An 18,820-nucleotide genomic window follows, 5' to 3' on the forward strand; every position below is an offset into this window, starting at 1 on the left:
CAAAACCTGGCTTAGACCATGACCCCCCCATGACTTTTGAACAGTTGCATCTGTGTATTTGTACAGCTGGGGACATAGAAATTCCCAATGTGGGGAACAGAAATAGGCAGAGGAATCTTTTAAATCAGTTTTGCCACTAGGAAAATCGTAACATGGCATGGCATCATGGATGCTGACCTTTCAAGATCTTTTCCATCCCCTTTTCTGTGATTTGAAGACTCTAAGCTCTGTGAGCAGGAAAGAAGTCCCTACTAAAGTATTTTATTTTAGAGACTTTTGTTTTAAATTACCAAGAACAAGTCATTACTTAACATGAAATTAATCTCCATTTTGCTATTGGAAAGGTTATAGCTTACCTTGCCTAAATGACATGGAAAAATCTAATTATTGGTTCTTTTTTTCTTCTGTCTCTCGAATGACTTTAATCTTCCTGGTTTTTAACTTCTTGTTCTATTAATTTAGGAGATTTCATGAGGAGGGAGTAAAAAAATCACAGCATACAAAACCAAGCATTGTTTAAATATGCTTGCTTTTCTGTTTTAATATAAGAGTTGAAATGCATATCTTGATATTTAATTCCTTCATCTTAATGAGCTGGTGCTTTTCTTTTTCCAAGGTGGAAATTTCTGTATCTTTGCAGGGGCTGTTGTGAAAAAGCTGAGATTCTTTTTATTTCTCCAGAAGTAGCACCAGCCCAATAAGCCAAACTGGTTCATGACTGGAATTGCTAGTCTGTCACTCATTCACTTATTATGATTTGGCATGTGAATTTAAAACATCTAAATTACTCTGATCCCTTTACTCCTTTTGTCACCTCCTGGGTTAGATGGGTTTTTGTATCAACAGTTGTCTGTTGGCACACTCAGCCCTGCTCTGAAAAGTATGCCATAAACTGCTCTGACTGCCTTAGCATACAAAATGGTGAGTAGGAGTTTGTCATACTGAATAAAGTTCTCTTGTTTTTAAACTTTCAGGGCGTGAAGATACTTGACATGATCTCTAAGCAAAGAATTACCAATGTGCCTCGAGATGACATAAGCCTTCGCCCAGATATGTATCCCTGCAGCCTTTGCTGGAAGGATAATTTAACGCTGATTATTGGCTGGGGAAATTCAGTAAAGGTGCAATTACCTGTCTTTGTAATAAATGCTTGCTGTTATCACAGACAAACAGAAGATTGTTTCTGAAAAGTAAAGACAATCGAAAAAAATAGAATTTGGTTTGACCAGTGTTCAGAACTCTTGCTGCCTTAAAAATGTCATTGGACTGACCCTCAGGAGGAGGAGGAGTGATAGGCTCCCAGCGGTCAGACAGATCTGTGTGTGAGAGCATGCAGCGAATGTAATCCTCAGGGACATTTCACTCCTCTGTGCCTTGGAGAGATTTCATCTTTTGAAAGCTTTTAGTGTGCTGTTGAATTCATTTCTTTTGATTAGCAGTAAGGAAGAACAGCTTACCATGAGGTATTTTTGGAGGGGATTGCTTTGGGGGCTGAGGAGGTTGCAGCTGCTAAAACAGCCACATGATTATGATTTTGGGGGAAAAACCATGGGGGGAAAAATATGGGTGGGTGGGAGGACAGACTTCTTAGGGTTTTGTTATCTTTCAGCAGGAAACTGGCATTTCAAACTTGTGTGGTGCAGATTGATTATAATTTTTTCAGACCAGCACCTGACACGAGTTTGTTACAAGCCTGTTAGTTGTTTTCTAATAACAGACTGCTGCATCATTGCACAGTGGGAAATTAAAAGTGCCTGATAGGAATAGATGGAAAGGGAGGATAAAGTGAAATAGGTGACATGTAAAAAGCTTTTGGAGCATTAAGCTTAGAGTTTTATAAAGGAGGAGGTTTGTCCTAAGTTTGGCATCTGTCTTCCCCCTTCTATTTGCGTGTGCTTCACAACATTTGGTTATTTGCATTTCTTTGCATGTACGTACTCCCCTCCTGTAACTCGGAGGAGCAATAGCAAACTTACTGAATAAGAATCAGGTACCTTGAAAGGTAATGAGATGCAAAATGTGAGAAAACACCAAAACCAAGCTCATATATAAATGCTTCTATGAAGAAACCATAGCGAGCACATATTTTCACATTTCTCTTATGTGGTCTTCTTCTCTCCCTGCATATTTATAAGACTGAACTACAGCCACAACTTTTCTGTGTGATTTTCTTTACTTATACATCATTACTGTTTCGCAGCTTGTGTTTCTCAAAATAAATGTCCGAGAATTCTCAGAAATTCCTTTTCTTGTTGAAGCAAAGTTAATATCGTTTTAGGAATTACAGTTCCCTTGTCATAACAATTCAAATCTGTTGTTTCCCAGATTTGCTCAGTAAAAGAACGGCATGCCAGTGAAATGCGTGACCTGCCAAACCGCTACGTGGAAATAGGTATGGTTGTGTGAATGCTCTCCTTCTCAAAAGCTTTAAAGGTCTTGTACATTCTAGCCAGGATGAAACTGTTATGCTTTGGAGGCAACATATAGTTGTAACATAAATGTTTCCTCTTGTCTAGTTGTTGAGGTTGTCATAATCCCTCTTACATGGGTGTGAGGATTTTTTTATAGAGAGCCTTAAGTTCTGTGATCATGTAAAATCAGAGATACTTGTGGGAGCAGTGGATGCTTTAACTTTCCCTTCATACAGATTCCTTTAGAGAACTTGAGTTTTTAGATTGATAAAATGATTGATGGTCAGTATAGTAGTAAAGAGACAATAGATACTGCTTTATTTGATTATATGTTGTTTGACTACACTACTCATAACATTTTTCTCTTTTTTTTTCCTCCCCGTAAAATCTCTGGTGTAGTGCTAGGAAATTGATTTTAATTTATTTTTGTTTCCTTTCTTGGCTTCTGGATTTTGTATTTTCATTTGCTTTCTTATTTTTCCAGCTAATCTGATGTGAATAAATTTTTATTATTGATAATTATTGGAAAAGTTCTTGACAAAATGTGTGTATTAAGTAAACTTGAATTCAAAGAAAATTTGTAAGGAAAATGGGGATGTAAACAAAAAGTCACAACTGTCCCCAGAAGTATTTGATGGGGAAATGAACAGATAGTGCTGGGAAGGTAAACAAGCCCTGTGACTCTGCAGACCAGAGTGGGCAACAGTTTGTAAGCTTTGGTGCTCTCTTGACTGTAGTAACTTGAGATTGTAGATGGGGTGTTCAAGCAAGATCCTGAATCATGTCAGTTTGGAATGCTCCATGGCATAGGTGTATGTGTGCTCTGATTTGCTGTTTAGGATTACATAGTCCAAACAGACTATTTAACTGCAGAATTCTAGGATATTCGCAATAATTTTATCAAGGTAATGTTTGGTCATGAGTTTTAGCCTCAGATCTTGTATATAGCACTTTCTCTACCTGTAAGTAGCTTTTAGAAAATAACTAAATGGGTTTGGTCACATACTGACAAGTGAACAGAGCTAACTTCTATTTCAGCTGTAACGTATTTATATGGATGGTGCTAGTCTTAGGTGACTGTCTATTGGAACTTGGATTAAAAAACCATAAAAAGCTGTCATCAGGCTATTTAGGTGCAGACATGAAGGATAAAGATTTTTATGGAACTATCTTCTTCATCTTAAATTTCTGGCCTGCGGTTTTCTCTGTATTCTAGAAGACTGGTATTTTTTCTCACTTAACCTGTTAATGATGGGCTTGAGATTTTATTTTCTGGTTTCAGGTCAAAGCACTGAAAATGCTCTGCCAAATGCTGTCCACAGCACTCTAGAACTTGAGAAGATTGGGAGGGAAAAGAGAGAGACATTGTTTGTTCAAGTCTCAGTAGAAATTAATAGTCTTTCATATAGTCACATAGAAGAGCTTCTTGACTGCAATGTGTCATGCCATAACATCTATTTCAAATTTATTTCAACATTATTTTTCAAAGGCATAGCTGGAAGGTCTGATTTTATATCAGACGTGCAACCAGTAGTTTTTTTGCAAGACCACTAATATCCAAAGTGGATGCATAAGTTGATATACTTGCATAAAGTAAAGAATTTATACAAGGCAAGAATATCATCCTTCAATGCAACTGAGTATCCTTCACATATTTTGACTCATAAGATCTTGTCAACAGACTTACAAAAAATGAAACCCTTAACACAGTATTGCTTTTGTCATGTTTAGTGGTGTGGTGTTTTTTTTTTTTTCCCTGCTTTTACAATTTTTTACCTGGAAAGAAAACCAGAAGTGGAGCAGGAAACTTCATAGTTCTTTTTTGGTCATCAGGGTAATACATAGGGAGTCTGTGACAAAGCAGTGTTTTGTCACGTGTCAACAGTTTCAGGTTTATGCTGTTTTAGAGCCATTCTGAGGGCCCTTAAGTTCCATGGTGGTACCATAAATAACTGTGATGGCATTCGTAGATAATAAATGTTTCTTCAGTACTTTGCAGCCCAGTGAATAAGGAAACAGTATTTCCTGCATTGCAAGTTAGGTGCATGGGATCCTCTTCAACAAACCACCTCCTCCTCTTTTGTTTCTGTCTCAAGAATTAACTATACTTATTCTAAGGTGGGAAATAATTACAGTATCTGCTGTCATGCTGAACCTCACAATGTGTGAAAGTTACAGCAAGAACTGTTCTAGCTGTCTTATCTTAAAGAAGATAATGCTGTGATTACCTGTAAGAGAAAATAGATGAATTGTACAGGTCTCATGCACTGAGATCCATATGACATTGCTAATTTTATTTACATCTTTCAGTATATTAGTGGTGCTTTTCTTCAGTAATCTTGCTGTTGTTTTTGCTACAGTTCATTACCTCTGTGAGCCTTCATTCAGTGTCAAAGATAAACTCCAAGTGAGTGTTTCTATTTAGGTTTAAACGTGTGTTAGCTGAGCAGATCCTATCAGTTTAGCTCTGTCAGCTACTGCTGTGAAGTAGTGTATTGATTAGAAAGTATTGGTATTGAATTACAGGCTTAACGGGAACTAAATGCCATTGTGATCCTTCTTAAAGAGTGTTTGACCTCTGTGCTCACTCCTGAAGCATGTACAAAAGCTGTAATGCTGCACAGCTTCTGGTCTGAACAGGAACCCTTCCTCGACTGGAACCCATGAGAAGGCTGGTTGCTAAATGACTAATTAGACTTTTCAGTTAACATACTGCCTTTTCAAGGGAAAGTAGATAATCTAGTCTTCCTTGGCCTTGACAGGATTTTATATACTTGTATGGAGAAGTACTCAATCTTTGCCCCAGTTACTTGGTTGTTAATGATAGCAGAAAATAGAGATAAACACCAGAAGTATGTAAAAGACTTCAAGTTGATTAGAGAGTTTCTATTCAATTTATTTTTGTCTAGATTTGATGTGAGGAATCTCAGCTTCATTCCAGGTTCCAGCTAGGCAGCAATGTCTCTTGAATACTTGTCTCCCTTTGCATTCTACCAAATTTCCCACAAAGCAGATTTCTGGTTTAAAAGTTACATGTTTCAAGGCTATGCTTGTAACAACACATCTGTATGTTTTACAAGGGAGTAGCTTCACACCTGCATAGCAAATTAGCATCATGCACTGGGATTGCACATTTCATTCTGAATACAAGGGGATATTAATTTTCTTGTTTGTAAAGTGAGATTAATAGGATCTAATGTACCAACATATTTCTCTGTATATAAACGGAATGTAAGGCTTAATTGATGAATGTGATGATCAGGAAATTTACTTCATAAGGTGATTTATGCAAACATTTCATTGAAGCAAGTGTGCTATACTCTGAGAAGCCAAAAAAAAAGAAAAAAAAACCAAACCACGGTATATAGTTGATTCTACTTAGACTTTTGTTCATCTGTTTTGCCAGAAGCCAAATTTATCATTTATATATTTCATAAACTGAGTCAAAATTCTTCAAGGTTTTGACTTCTTTGTCAAATCTCAGAATTTCTAAGCCCTGAATTTCTTCAAGACTGAATATTTCCTCTGTTGGTTAACGAAGTTTTCTCAGTTCAATGGAAAGAAAGAATTTTTCAGAACAAGATCTTTGAAGCTTAAGTGATACTTATGTGGAGCCTTTTCTTGTCCTCTAGTTGGAACTGAATTCACATACTGTTGGGGAAAAAAGAAGTTATATTTTACATCAAGTGCAACTCCACGCACAAGATAATAGCTTGCCTTTTTGTATTCTGGTTTGGTTTGCATAAATTACCTAGCACACTAAAAACATCTGCAAAATTCATTTTTATAGGTCACAGTGCAGCATACCCTTAAGTGTTCTCAAGGTGGTATCTCCACCACCAGTGCTTTTAGTTGAAATCAGAGGTAAAAACTTCAGACTGTAACCAAAGTCTTACTCTTTAAAATCTGCTATGGTAAAGCAGGGGCTGCTTTTAGAGGTTTGACTAAACAAAATAGACTCTTTTTAGATTCAGTGTGTCACATACGTGTGCTTCTTTAAATCCCAGAGAAAGTGGTTTCATGCAGTTTAGGTAAATAATGTAGCATATATTGCTTCATTTCTGTATTTTGATGTATTTAATACATTTCATGTAATGAGCAGCAGGAAAGATTTACATGTTTTTTCATTTTGCTTCTTGGTAATCTGTTTGACATCTGTACATAGATGCTGAACATGGAGTAGATCCACTGTCAGCCTATCTTCTATCTTGTCTTTTGACAGGCATAAACATGTATGACACATGGCCATACCTCAGTCATTTCCATTTACTTCAATACTACATTTGTTTTAATTATTTTGGATCCTTTTCAAATTAACAGCATTTTTGCATTGCCTTTATGTTGAATTTCTTTTCCTCCCTGATCACAACAGTGTCCAGAGAGTAAGTCAATTTAACCTATTATTGTTCTGTGCAGCTATAACTTCCATCTTCTTTTTTCAGACTTTTTTGATTAGCAGCAGCAAAGGTTTTTATCAGGTCAAGAAGTACTGTCTATGCCAGTTATTCTTTGTTCAAGGCTGTAGCAGCAGAGCTAGAGCATTGTGTTTCAACAATGCCTCTTGAGAAAGATGAGCTCAGAGAAAGCTGATAGTGAAACCAAGGAAACTAAACTCTATTCAAAAACAAAACTTGAAGTGGTGATTTTTGTTTATTTTTATTTCACAGATCAATACTTCAGCTTGATCTTAAATACACCATTACATTAGGCATTACAAGGATTTTCACTGGCAAAGGGACTAAAGTTCTAGTATAAGACAAAGAAACACACATGGATTTTAAAGCTGTCTCTATAACCATTAGAAATGATAATTCACCATGCTGTTTTCCTCTTCAAATACAAACCACAGTATTTTACATGCCTTTGAGAGCCTTCTCTTAGCCCTTCCATAAAGCTGAATTTAAAGTTTCTTTGATAGTATTATGGATTTTACTTTATTTTTTCTTTTCCGTGTTTTTACTGCTCCCTTCTGTATTATTGTAAAATGCCAAATACTAAATTTTAACCTGGCAATAAGACATGTAGTTGGTTTTGAAGTGATTTGTTTAACATCATCACTGAGAGCAACATGTGACACAGTCAAAGTAATCTCATCAGTCTTGTAGGCTAGGACAAGATAATTATGTACGGGTTACAAATGAAAACTTCTTTTCTGTGAATGGATTGAGTGCTCTACCCTTGTGCTTTAGTGTGGGCCTTCAGTGATGCCAAAGTGTCAGTGGTCATTAAAAGAAAAACAATGCTTGCTTATTTACTGAGAGACAGGTGTCAAACATACACTGTTTCATTGTGGTTTTTCTCCTTTTGTAGGAGGACAATTATTTCTCCTGTTCTTTCTTATCATCTTAGCTAAAGAAAATCAGCTTTATTTTTAATGTCATTATGCTGTATTTTCTGTTTGCCTTGCTAAAATAATTAGTAAATTTTAGTAAATATATATATATATATAAGTAGTGTAATATGCTAAAAAGTAAGGAAGGAAACTTTTAGTTTCCTACTTATGCTTAGATTCTTCTAAAACTATGTTTCAGGAGAAAATAATGAAGTATCTGATGCTTTTTTAAAATCTTATAGTTACAAGGCTTGCTAATGTAAACACTTGGATGATTCTTGTTTTTGTCTCAATGAGAGAGGAGCTCCCCAAAAAGGGGTGGATTGTAAATCCAGCAGAATAAAAATAAATAGCTGTTTCTGTGGCAGAGGTCTCATCTATTAAGTCTTTTTTGTAAATACAGTTCAGCATTCTGTTTTTCTTTCTCTTTCTTGAAATAAGTCTTTGGTAGCTATCTCGATTTCAAGACCAATTTTAGAAAATTATTTTATCAGTTTTATGAACAAGAAAAGATACTGTGAACTGTGCTTTCTTTGTAATAAGTCTGTCTGAAAATTATTCTGTGATGTTGAAAGTGATGATAAGTAAATAATGATCTTTGTGTTTTCCTATTTAGCAATAGATGTAGCAGGTGCAATTCTCTTATGGCCATATGAACTTCCTGTGAATATGTAAACCAATGAAGTTGTACTACTTATTGCCTGTTTTATTGAGTTTGATTTTTGTTTTCTTCCTTTTTCAATGTGATTACTGAAAATCAGACTGCACCTTCATTTAAAATGTTTCATCTCTAGCATATCCTGGAGCACAAACATTTCTTTTTTCAAGTTTAATGTAATTTAAGATGTTAAATGTAGAATTTCATCTGATCCAACTGGGAAATCTCTGAGTTTGTGTTATGTATTGAGTCTTCAGTTCTCTGAAGTGATGCTGTATTTTGTTGATTGTCTCTGAAAATCAGTGAGTTTTTCTTAGGTAGTAGTTCATATCATTCATGTTTTTAAGTCTATTTTTCTTTCCTGTATTTCAGTTTTCCAGTTTGACACCGAATTCTACATCAGTGGACTTGCACCTATCTGTGACCAGCTTGTTATACTTTCATACGTAAAGGAGATCTCTGAAAAAACGGTAGTTTATTTTCTCTCAGAGTTTTTCACGACATTAATTTGGCCTGTGAGTTGGGCCTTAAACTACCCACACAAATATGATTATCTGAGAAAAAATTTGTAGTCTGCTGGTAGTGAGCAGTGCTTGAAACATCTCTGATCCATAAAACAAGGTCAGTGGAGGTGATGTTGCAGACTAATGTGCTTACCTTTCAGAAATCATGTTTGGGTTCCTTTGTTTCTTGCAGAACACAGAGAAGGTCTCTAGCTGGCCCTTCTTGCTCCTTTTTCCTTCCTTTCTTCCCCCCCTGCCTTTTTCTCTCCTTTTCTCTGTTTCTTCCTGGTGTTTCTGCACCAGAAGAAATAAAGAATCTTGTTTAGCCATAAGAGGAGCTTGCTGACACTGCATCTCAGACGAAATGAGAGTAGTGAAGTTGATCAACTCGAGCAATAAGAGTCACTGTGGGGTGGAATGAATGATTGTGAGCGAGTGGCATCATTGTCTCTTTCTTCTAAGATCTTTAGATGTGTACACCCAGATCCATGTGTGAATAGATAGAAATTAGAATTCATGTCAGCCGTTTTTCCTGTGCATGAACAAATGCCATGTCTGTCTCTGACATTGATTTCATATTGCCAAATAAAAGGCAAGGCAGTGGAGGAAATCCTTGAAGCTGCAGTGTGAGAACGGCAGATGCTCTTGATCATCTCTTTGATAAGCATGTCTGCCTTAGACAACCATCACCATAGTAACCTTAAGAAACTGGGTGCACAAGTTGCTAGGCAATGAAATGCTGTAGGTTCAAACAGATGCTTGAGCCTTCTGAAATCAGTGGGGTTAGCTTCTGGTTCTATGTCAGGATGTCACATTATTATTTCTTTATTTATATTAAGGAGAAAAATAACGTCACAGCAATGTTTCCCAAAGGAGTCAGCACTGTAGTCCTCCAATGTGGGACAGTCAGTGAAAGACAGGAAATCAGACAAATGGGATAAGGAAGGGAGAGGAAAAGGTCGATTGAAATGCTAGGGAGCAAGGAAATTGGGAAGCCACTGTTAATGAAAAAGTAGTACAGGAAAGGAGCTAGTGTAAACAAGGTAGTGACTGCTAAAGGTTAAAGTAATTTTAATTGCTTTAGGAAAGAAAGATGAAAAGGGAATTTCATGTGATATAATGGTAATTGAACATAGGAAGAAGTTTTTTTCATATATTTGCTTTTAATTAGCCTTTTAAACAAACTCCAAGTGCTGGACTTTACTAACTTCTCAGTTCTCTGTGTAGCTGTAGAAGGGACAGAAGTACAGCTGTCTCTGATGGTGCATCTATGTCCTGTTGTGATGGAAACTCCTTTGTTAGTGTCTTGGCTCACTTGTCTCGTTAGTGTGGAGCCCAAACTGCAGAATTGCTGCTCACTACAAATGTCCTTTAGTTGCAAGGAGCACTGGTCTTCCTACTCTTGATTTCACAGCTTGCAAATGACAGCTTCTTACTTATTACAAATTAGATCACAATTGAACTTGCTTTGAAAGTTTTTTTGGTTTGGGTCTTTTTTTTTCATGGAACAGTTACATTGACAAAAGACCCAAGTGGTACTACTTCAAAATGGGTAGGTTAGAGCTGTTTAAATCCACTTTCTATATGTCCTGGCTCTTTTATCCTGTATTTTGCTATAATTCACAGCTTGAAGTAGAAAATATAGGATAGTCTTGGACCTTGACTTAATTAAAAATGTGGCTAGTTGAAGACAGCAGTTTCATTTGGACAGAAGGTGAAAATCCATGCTATCATTTTACCATAAGCACCTACATTGCACTTGAAAGTTTATTTTACTCTAAGTTCATCAGAACAGCAAAGTTTTTGTATTATTCTCAGATTATTTTTCCCTGATGCTGCTGGCTGCTTAAAATCAAACACCAGTTTAAAAAAGAAAAAGCAAATTCACTTTAATACCAGAATATCATTGACTCATAGAGCTCCCTTTGGGGCATGAGCCCAGGGTGGGTATGGGTTCTAAATTGTTCTGTTGCTGTTTCAATGATGCAATTGATGGTTATCTGTGATAGCCGTGAAAACTTCTGTGACCAAGAGCAGAAAAGTAATGAGCAAACTGAGGGGTAGGATTGGACCTTTGTCTTGTCTTTACCTCCTCCTCCAGACTGATGTCTTCAAGGGAAGCAATCCAAGAGTAACTTTCCTTTGAGTTCCAGATGCAATTACTCTGTGGAGCACAGCTTTGCAACTTGTATGATTTGCAGCTGTCTACCCAGTGCAAAGTACTGGATATTTGTGATGTTTGCAGCTGTTGAATTTCAGCTTTGTTTGTAGATGACCACAAGTCGGTATTGCTAAGGTAAATCATGTAGGAAACAACTAAGATGTTGTTTTTCTAGGAAGTGGAATGTTGTGCAAGGCCTAGACTCGACATTGTACAACCCCTACCTGAGTCCTGTGAAGAGATCTCTTCTGATGCACTAACAGTACGAGGGTTTCAGGAAAATGAATGTCGTGATTATCATTTAGGTAGGTGTTCTCAATATTGTTCTCTTTTGTTTTATTTTCATACCTTACTTAAAAATGTAGTAGTAGTAGTTAGCCTTTTTTGTCATCTCCTTGAATAGATAGCTAGCTGCTTATGACACTGAAGTATAGAGTGGAAATCCACAAGAACCAGTCACATGAAAGAAAACAAATGTGTGTATTTAAACACCATGATTTTTAATGCCATCTATTAGGTCAGATATACTGGAGAAGGCAGAAGTATATATCTCATGTAATGTCCAGTATTGTGGAAGGCAATATCTTTGATGGAGATTTATTCAACATGTGATCCATAGGAGCTCTTTTTACACAAAGGGATTCAGGAATAATGAAATGAGTTTCACAATGTCTGGAAAAGCTGCTTTAGAGGGAAAGATTGAATAAGTATCATTTCAACAGTAATATGTACATGGGTCAACTTAAAAGGGGCACACTGATACTTAGCTTCCATTACTGACAAACTGCCAGTTATATTACAGACCTCAAATGGTAAAATGGAATGAGTAGGAACTGGATTTTGGCAAGTTCCACCTAGATGATAAATTTATTTATGTAGCAGGAGGGGACATAAAGGCCTTGCACAATATTTGCCATCTTTTAAAGATGGGATAGTTTTCTGATCTATATGTTGTAGCTCAGAAAAATGCATGGCAAAGCTAATGCAGAATTCCTTGGTGAAGATTATGTAGCATGTATTGTACAGAAGTGTTTCTTCTGGCTTTTAAAGTCCATGAATCTGAATTTTAAGTATCTCCTCTGGCAGCATGCTTCAAAACATGGGCTTGGAAAACCTCTTTGTGTACATCTGTGCCCTTAAGCTACTAGAAATACAGTATTTCTCCTCCTGACCTCAAAAACATCAATGCCGCTATCAGTAGAATTGGGGTTTCTTTATACATCTTCCAAAGCATTTGGAATGTCCACAGCTGTACTTTTGTGCTTTATGAATAGTCTAGTTTACCTGAAAAATCTTGTCTTTAAGACAAGCATTATTTTGTGAATTGCTTATCACTTCAGGAGTGTATTTGTATGTGTTTATAGAAACTGATCAGGACAGTGTGTTGTTTTCTATTCTGTACCTACAAAGTATTGGTGTTTCTTCATGGTTCTGTCCAAATGATAACTATTCAGAGCAGTCATCTGCATTTGATTTGACCTTTTAGTACTTTTTATTTGAGCTTACTCAAAAATAAAGGCTTATGGTATAAGAAAATGCATTATACATATAGCCTTAACTTGCAGCATTGCAAATGCACTGCTGTAATGATGTGCTGTGTCCCCAGGGGTTATGGCATCTATCATTTATGCTTTTGATGGCCTTGACCTTGATAGGAAGGATAAGTTTATTGCAGGCTATGTAGTGTAATAGTCCTCTAAAAGTATAATAATGGGTTCTAAACCATCATAAAGTTTACACATAGTGGATGAATCAGAATTTGCAATAAGCTATAGTGGTTTTTTGAAAGATATTTTGCCATTTAAACCAGTTTTAATTTATTGGAGGATACAGCATCCAAACTAGTGTGTCCTGCAGGAGTAGCCTTGCTGTCTTCCTTGCATCGCCTCTTTGTAAATTCCCCTCAAGGGTGTACTAAAAAGCAGAACTTTACTTAAAGAAAATATAATAATAATCAAACTGTATATGCATTTGCAGAGTATTCGGAAGGTGAATCACTTTTTTATATCATCAGCCCAAGAGATGTGGTTGTGGCTAAAGAGCGGGACCAAGATGACCACATTGACTGGCTTCTTGAAAAGAAGAAATACGAAGTAATTTTAACATCATTCTTTCCTTCAGACTTTCCTTGTTTGGAAATTGGAGTAGGACAATGGGCTTTGCTAGGTCATTTGGATTAGACAGTTTTTGTTCCTACAGTCATTGACTAATGTTTATAAAGGATGGGAGTTAACTGTACAGCCCTCCATCCCTTACAGAGTTAGTCTCACTACTGAAATAACTCATCAGAATTTCACCCAAGTGAGGTAGCTGCGTTAGATGCTGAAAATACTGCTCTCATCATCAGTTATTAAATGTATTTGCTGACACTGAAAATTACTAGAGCTGCATTTTGGCTTTAGAGCAGCAGAAGATTTAAATAATGAGCTGTGCTTTTACAGGTGAAATACTATGGGCTCGAACTGTAGCTGCACATGCTGGAAGTAGTGTTGCTCACAATAAAGCTGATCCAGTATTAAAAGACAAGAGTACACAGCTCTCTTGGAAAAAAAACAGCTCTGCATTTGGTTGTGTAAATATTGGTGTTTGAGTATGTGTATCTAAACACCTAAAACAATAATAAATTCTTCCATACCATATCAACCCATGCACACAGTGGTCTGAATTCTAATACCCTGCATTTATTGACTTAGAACATTTGTTATGATGCATAAAGTTAATCTGCAAATTCTTATTTTTGTTGTGTGCCCATTATAAGAAAAAAAAAGTGCAAAAGCCATTCAGCATGTATTGCTTTTGCTAATATAATCATGATATTTCTCATACAGATTTGTTTAAATCCGTGTGGGTGCTTTTGCATTTGAATAGCAAACTTGTATGATGAGTGCAGTTTTGCAATATATGTAAATTACAGCATTTGGTCCCTGAAGACTCCAGTAATTTGCAAGTGACAGCTGTGTGTGCCCTTATGAAAGCCATTCAAGTTAGTAGACAGGCATGTTACAATGTATCTTAAAGGTTTTGGGAAAAATAGAAGAAGTAGAAGAAAAGCAAATGACAAATATAAATCATTCTGACTGAAGAAGACATTTGGGCTGGGGAACTGGAAGGTAGCCTTCCCCCATTGTCCCCTTTTCCTGTTGATTTTTTTAACCGGTTTTGATAGTGAAGTGGTCTCTTTTGAAAATGATCAAATGTGATTGCATTGTGTGTTTTGTTGTAATCTTGTGATTTGATCCTAATATAATAATGTGGAGTGAACCCAGATGGAAACAAAAGTAGTTTTCTCTTTGCTTGACTGCTTTTGTTTGAGTATGAATTCAAAGCTGTTCATCCAACCATGGCATTAAAAATTCTAGTGCTTCCAACGCCCTACTCTGAAAAACAGTTGATTTATACAGTTCTAGAGCTTTCTGTATTGAAAGTTTGTGTATTTGACTAGGATTTCTCTTTTCTCCTTTTTGAATATAGGAGGCTCTGATGGCAGCTGAGATCAGTCAGAAAACCATAAAAAAGCACAAGATTTTGGTAAGTCTCAAAACTTCTATTCAAAACAAAATTTCTTCTTTTTTTTAGAAAAAGGTGCAATAAATAAATTCCCTGTTTTTTATAACACCAGGCAATAACTGTTAGGCATACTCCAACTGGCATCTATTCTTGGTTTCAAATGCAGAACAAGAGTGTTAGTCTGTGAAACATGAAAGTATCCACATTTTATGAATGTGCTATTGGCATTGAAAGGAAGAGAATTCCATTTCTCTGATTGCTGATGGAGGTTTTTGTTTGCTTTTACTTTTGTATTTACTTTTGTATTTGCTTGAGGTTACACACAGTATTGCACTATTAGAGATTGCAGGCAGGAATGACAAATTTCTCCTTAACTTCTACCTTGTATGTGTGACAGGGTTTTGTAAAGAGTTTAAGAGATGCTCCTTTTCTCACATATAGTTATTTCCCATGATTATAGTCCCTTTCACAGAGGGTGAAACAAAAGGGTTTGAAACAAAAGGGGAAAGGTGTAATAGATACAAAAGCATCACTAATTTTAGCTTTTGTTTGTTTGCTTTTGTTTAAATTCACTAATTGCTGCTTCAAATTGCAGCTTGTACAAAGTGTCCGAAGGTGTGTTTAATTTTTTGGCCAGATTACTGATGTAATAAGCACACTATATATCAGTATGTCTTAAAAAAACCTTTATTCTTGTGTAGTCCAGAAGTTGAATCAAGATGTAAATGGTATGTCATTACCTATCACAGAGTTTGCATTTAACAAAGCTGCTCTGTGACCCTTGCAAAAGATGTAAAGAATTTTTAAAGGGGGTCCTGGCAATGCATTAGGAGGAAAAAAAGAAACCCAAAGAAACAAATACCAAACTAAACTTAAAAAAACTCACAGCATTTCATTTGCTTTGCAGAAATCTGCTCTGCAGTAAATGATTAAATTCAGTGAAATGCAAGCAGTTTTTGAGAGTTTGGTCTCTAAAGCACAAGCCAACAGAATGTGTTGAGGAAACAAAATGTTGACATCAAACCCTAAGTGAAGGATTAGTGGTTCACTGGTTTAAAACAACTCATGCTCTCACTGCCTAGAGACACCACACTCACGATACCTGACAAGTCTGGTAGCCTTGGGGATTTTTTAGATGGCAGCAATTATCACTGCTCCTCTGCACCTCTTGAGCAGAGCACAGAGATCCTAGGAGATCTACATCTCTTTTCCTTATACATCTCTGCTCACTGGGAAGCTGCTCCACAGGAGAATGAAGATTTCTGTCAGCCTCTTTCTTGAAAATGGTGAAGTTGAAAATACAAAGGTGGTTCTATAGTGTAGTGAAATCCTAAAATCTTGTCCATGTGCATTTTTTTTTTCAAATTTGTAGTAGATTGAGCAGTTGAAGTTGTTGTGTATCCCTGTTTATATTCTCCTATGGTCAGTATGTCTTTGATATTGATCAAAGAAATGTTGTGCCTCTGAAGATGCAAATGTTTAATTTTTTTAAGAAACAAGAACTTCTTTTTCACTGTATAGCTTTGTTGGGTTTTTTCCCCTCTTTTTTTTCTTTTTTCTTTCTAGAAACAATGTGCTTTTTTTGGTGATGTGATTCTTAAGTTATGCAGTGAGTACAGTGGGTTCTGTCAAAATGGACATGAGTTTTGAGATTACATTAGGAGGCTTCTACCAAAGTTTTAATATATTTTAAAGGTCTACCAGAAACATTTTACAACTGACATGTGTGATGAACTTCCAGAAAGGAAATTTAGTATATAATAACTAATTATCTTGCTAAGTTGTCACCAGTTCCTGCACTTTATTGAGCAGCATAGGATTTATATTCTCAACCAACTTTTTTCCCTCCTCTGCACACTTTGTGTTGACAAACAGTATGTGTTATACAATAACTGGTGGTTTTCTTTTTGAACTAATTCAAGCACTGCAAGATAGCTATGTGTGTTTCAAACAGTTCTTTATATTTAGAGGTGGTAGGCTTCTCAGCATCAGTGAGGTTATGAGAATTATTTAAAAGAGCACCTTCAGTTGAACCTGTGAGCAGTCTATGGGAGTATTTTATATTGAATGTTCTGTGGGCCCTACTTGTAAAGGAGAATCAGGGGATGCACTTAGAGCCTTGATTTTCCAGCTGTATGCACTGTTGTTACAGGAGTTCTTGTGGTAGTCGAGTAGTTCACTTCCAAACTTTTATAACTAGTTCTCTGTTTTTATTCCCCCTAGGACATTGGCTTAGCCTATATAAATCACCTGGTGGAGAAAGGAGAGTATGACCTGGCTGCTCGGTAAACTAGTATTAAAGATCTGCTTTGCTGGCTAAAGTGCATCTGTGTAGGGAAAAAGCAAAAACAAATTATTGATTCTCACGTATTTGCGGATGTTGATTTTCTGTGTGTTCTAGAGTTGCTGAAGTTTCAAAACACAGAGGTGCCATATATATTTTTTTTTTCTGTAGTGATCTAAAAGTTACTGCAGACTTTAACTGGAATTGAGGCATATATTTTTGAAAGTGAGCCTTGATTTTTTAAAATCACACAAAATTTTCAAAACTAAGGTTTTCTTTGGATTTTTATAAACTCAGTATATTAGTGTGTCATTGCACATAAGACCATCAGAAAATAATTTGATTTTGCATAGGTGTGAACAAAAATGTCAATTATGGGAATCCAAAGTGAGGATCAGGAATTACCCAAGGTTTTTGTTTTCATGTACATGTAAACATAAGCATACCTTTTTAAGTGTTCCGTTTTTCTCAGCTTAGATTTAAAAACTTCACTCATAAAGCTGACCAAGAGGTTGGCATCTCTGCCCCTGGTGTGTGGATGTCAACTAGATGGTGTTTAAGCTCCCTTCCAATCCAAACCATTCTGTGGCCCTAATCACTAAGGGTGAATGCTTAATACGTAGTTAGTCCTCTTGAATGCAACAACATTTTATGGTTTGAAAGGAGGAGAACCTGGCATACTCTACTTAAAATTGTTGTTGCCAAAATAAGTCACTTTTGCAAGTGTCATGATAGGGAGAAGAAGAAAGGAATCCTTGTAGTAATGCAGTCACATTTGTATTATTTTCTGTACCTACTTTTATTCTCATCTCTTCCATTTTCTTTCCAGAAAGTGCCAGAAAATCCTTGGCAAAAACACAGAACTCTGGGAATTTGAAGTTTACAAGTTTAAAGAAATAGGTCAGCTTAAAGTAAGTTAATTTCTGTGTCTGCACTCAAGTAATTTGTATGTTTTACTTAATGTTTATATTGACCAAGTATCTAAAGCATCATATTTAATGGCACTGTTCTGGTATTGCTGCCCCAGATCTCTGTTTGTTTCTAGACAGCTGTCTTTCTGATTGATGTGTATGTGTCTTAAAACAAGAGTGGAGGCATAATTCTATGTATTCTACTTTTTGGCAGTCTCCACGTGAAAGACCCACCCCCAAGGCTTCTGCTTGCAAAGTTGCTCACAGTTAAATACATCTTTCCCATTTACTTTTCATTCATTTGCAGTATGTCCTGAAAATCCTACCCCCAAGAATTAAGGAAAATAGACTCTGAGGATGCCAGTCATTCTGGCAAATCCAGGTCCATTGCAGCAGTTACACAACTTTTAAGTGTCAAAGAATTGCAAAGAAGCAGTGAAGACCTATGCTATGTGCTAGAAATGGTCATAAGAAAGAGGAGCACTCTGCACTCTCTGGTGTTTTCCCCAGTCACAAGCCAGCTACCACTGCAGTACACATTTAATGTGAGAGTCTCAGTTAATAAATTGTGCAGGACATAAAGCCTAGTACTGTCACTGCTAAACCAATTGAAAACATTATGCACACTCCCTTTGGTAACGTGTACATTTACTTCTGAATTTTATGTCTTCCTATTCAAACTCAATGAGCCAAAAAGGACATACTATTAAGATCTCACAGCAGGCAGTCCCTTGCTGGTTTTGAGCTATTTAATTCTGTTCAAAGACCAAAAGTGTTTCAGCAATACAGATTTCAGAAATGTCTGACTTCTGTTTCAGAGCCAGTCCAGTGCAGAAACAACCTTGCCTTTCGTATGACTTCTTTGTGATTTGGTGCATTCTTTACTACTTTGGAAGATAAAGCCCCTATGTTTCTGTTTCTTTATTTCAATCCAATAAAGGACTTGAATGCAGGTATAGGTGAATTTTTGATACACTGCTTCTTAGTCCTTTTGGGTTAATTTTGTTTTTTAGCTGCAAATATCTGGAAGGGATGTTTGTCTTGTCTCCACTT

The 18,820-nt window shown here is 36.4% G+C and overlaps 1 protein-coding gene across 2 annotated transcripts in view; it reads left to right on the plus strand.

The window, feature by feature from the left end:
* The window catches only part of VPS41 (VPS41 subunit of HOPS complex), a 106,831-nt gene that overhangs the window by 58,538 nt on the left and 29,473 nt on the right, over positions 1-18,820 (plus strand). For both annotated transcript variants that reach the window (XM_014892600.2, XM_088167829.1), the window contains 8 exons: positions 975-1,121; positions 2,326-2,392; positions 8,774-8,871; positions 11,241-11,370; positions 13,043-13,158; positions 14,537-14,593; positions 16,796-16,857; positions 17,686-17,767. In XM_014892600.2, the coding sequence (XP_014748086.2) occupies positions 975-1,121; positions 2,326-2,392; positions 8,774-8,871; positions 11,241-11,370; positions 13,043-13,158; positions 14,537-14,593; positions 16,796-16,857; positions 17,686-17,767 (759 nt within the window). The remainder of the gene's footprint in view (positions 1-974; positions 1,122-2,325; positions 2,393-8,773; positions 8,872-11,240; positions 11,371-13,042; positions 13,159-14,536; positions 14,594-16,795; positions 16,858-17,685; positions 17,768-18,820) is intronic.

This window comes from Sturnus vulgaris, chromosome 1 (genome assembly GCF_052056855.1).
Source record: "Sturnus vulgaris isolate bStuVul1 chromosome 1, bStuVul1.hap1, whole genome shotgun sequence".
NCBI lineage: Eukaryota > Metazoa > Chordata > Aves > Passeriformes > Sturnidae > Sturnus > Sturnus vulgaris.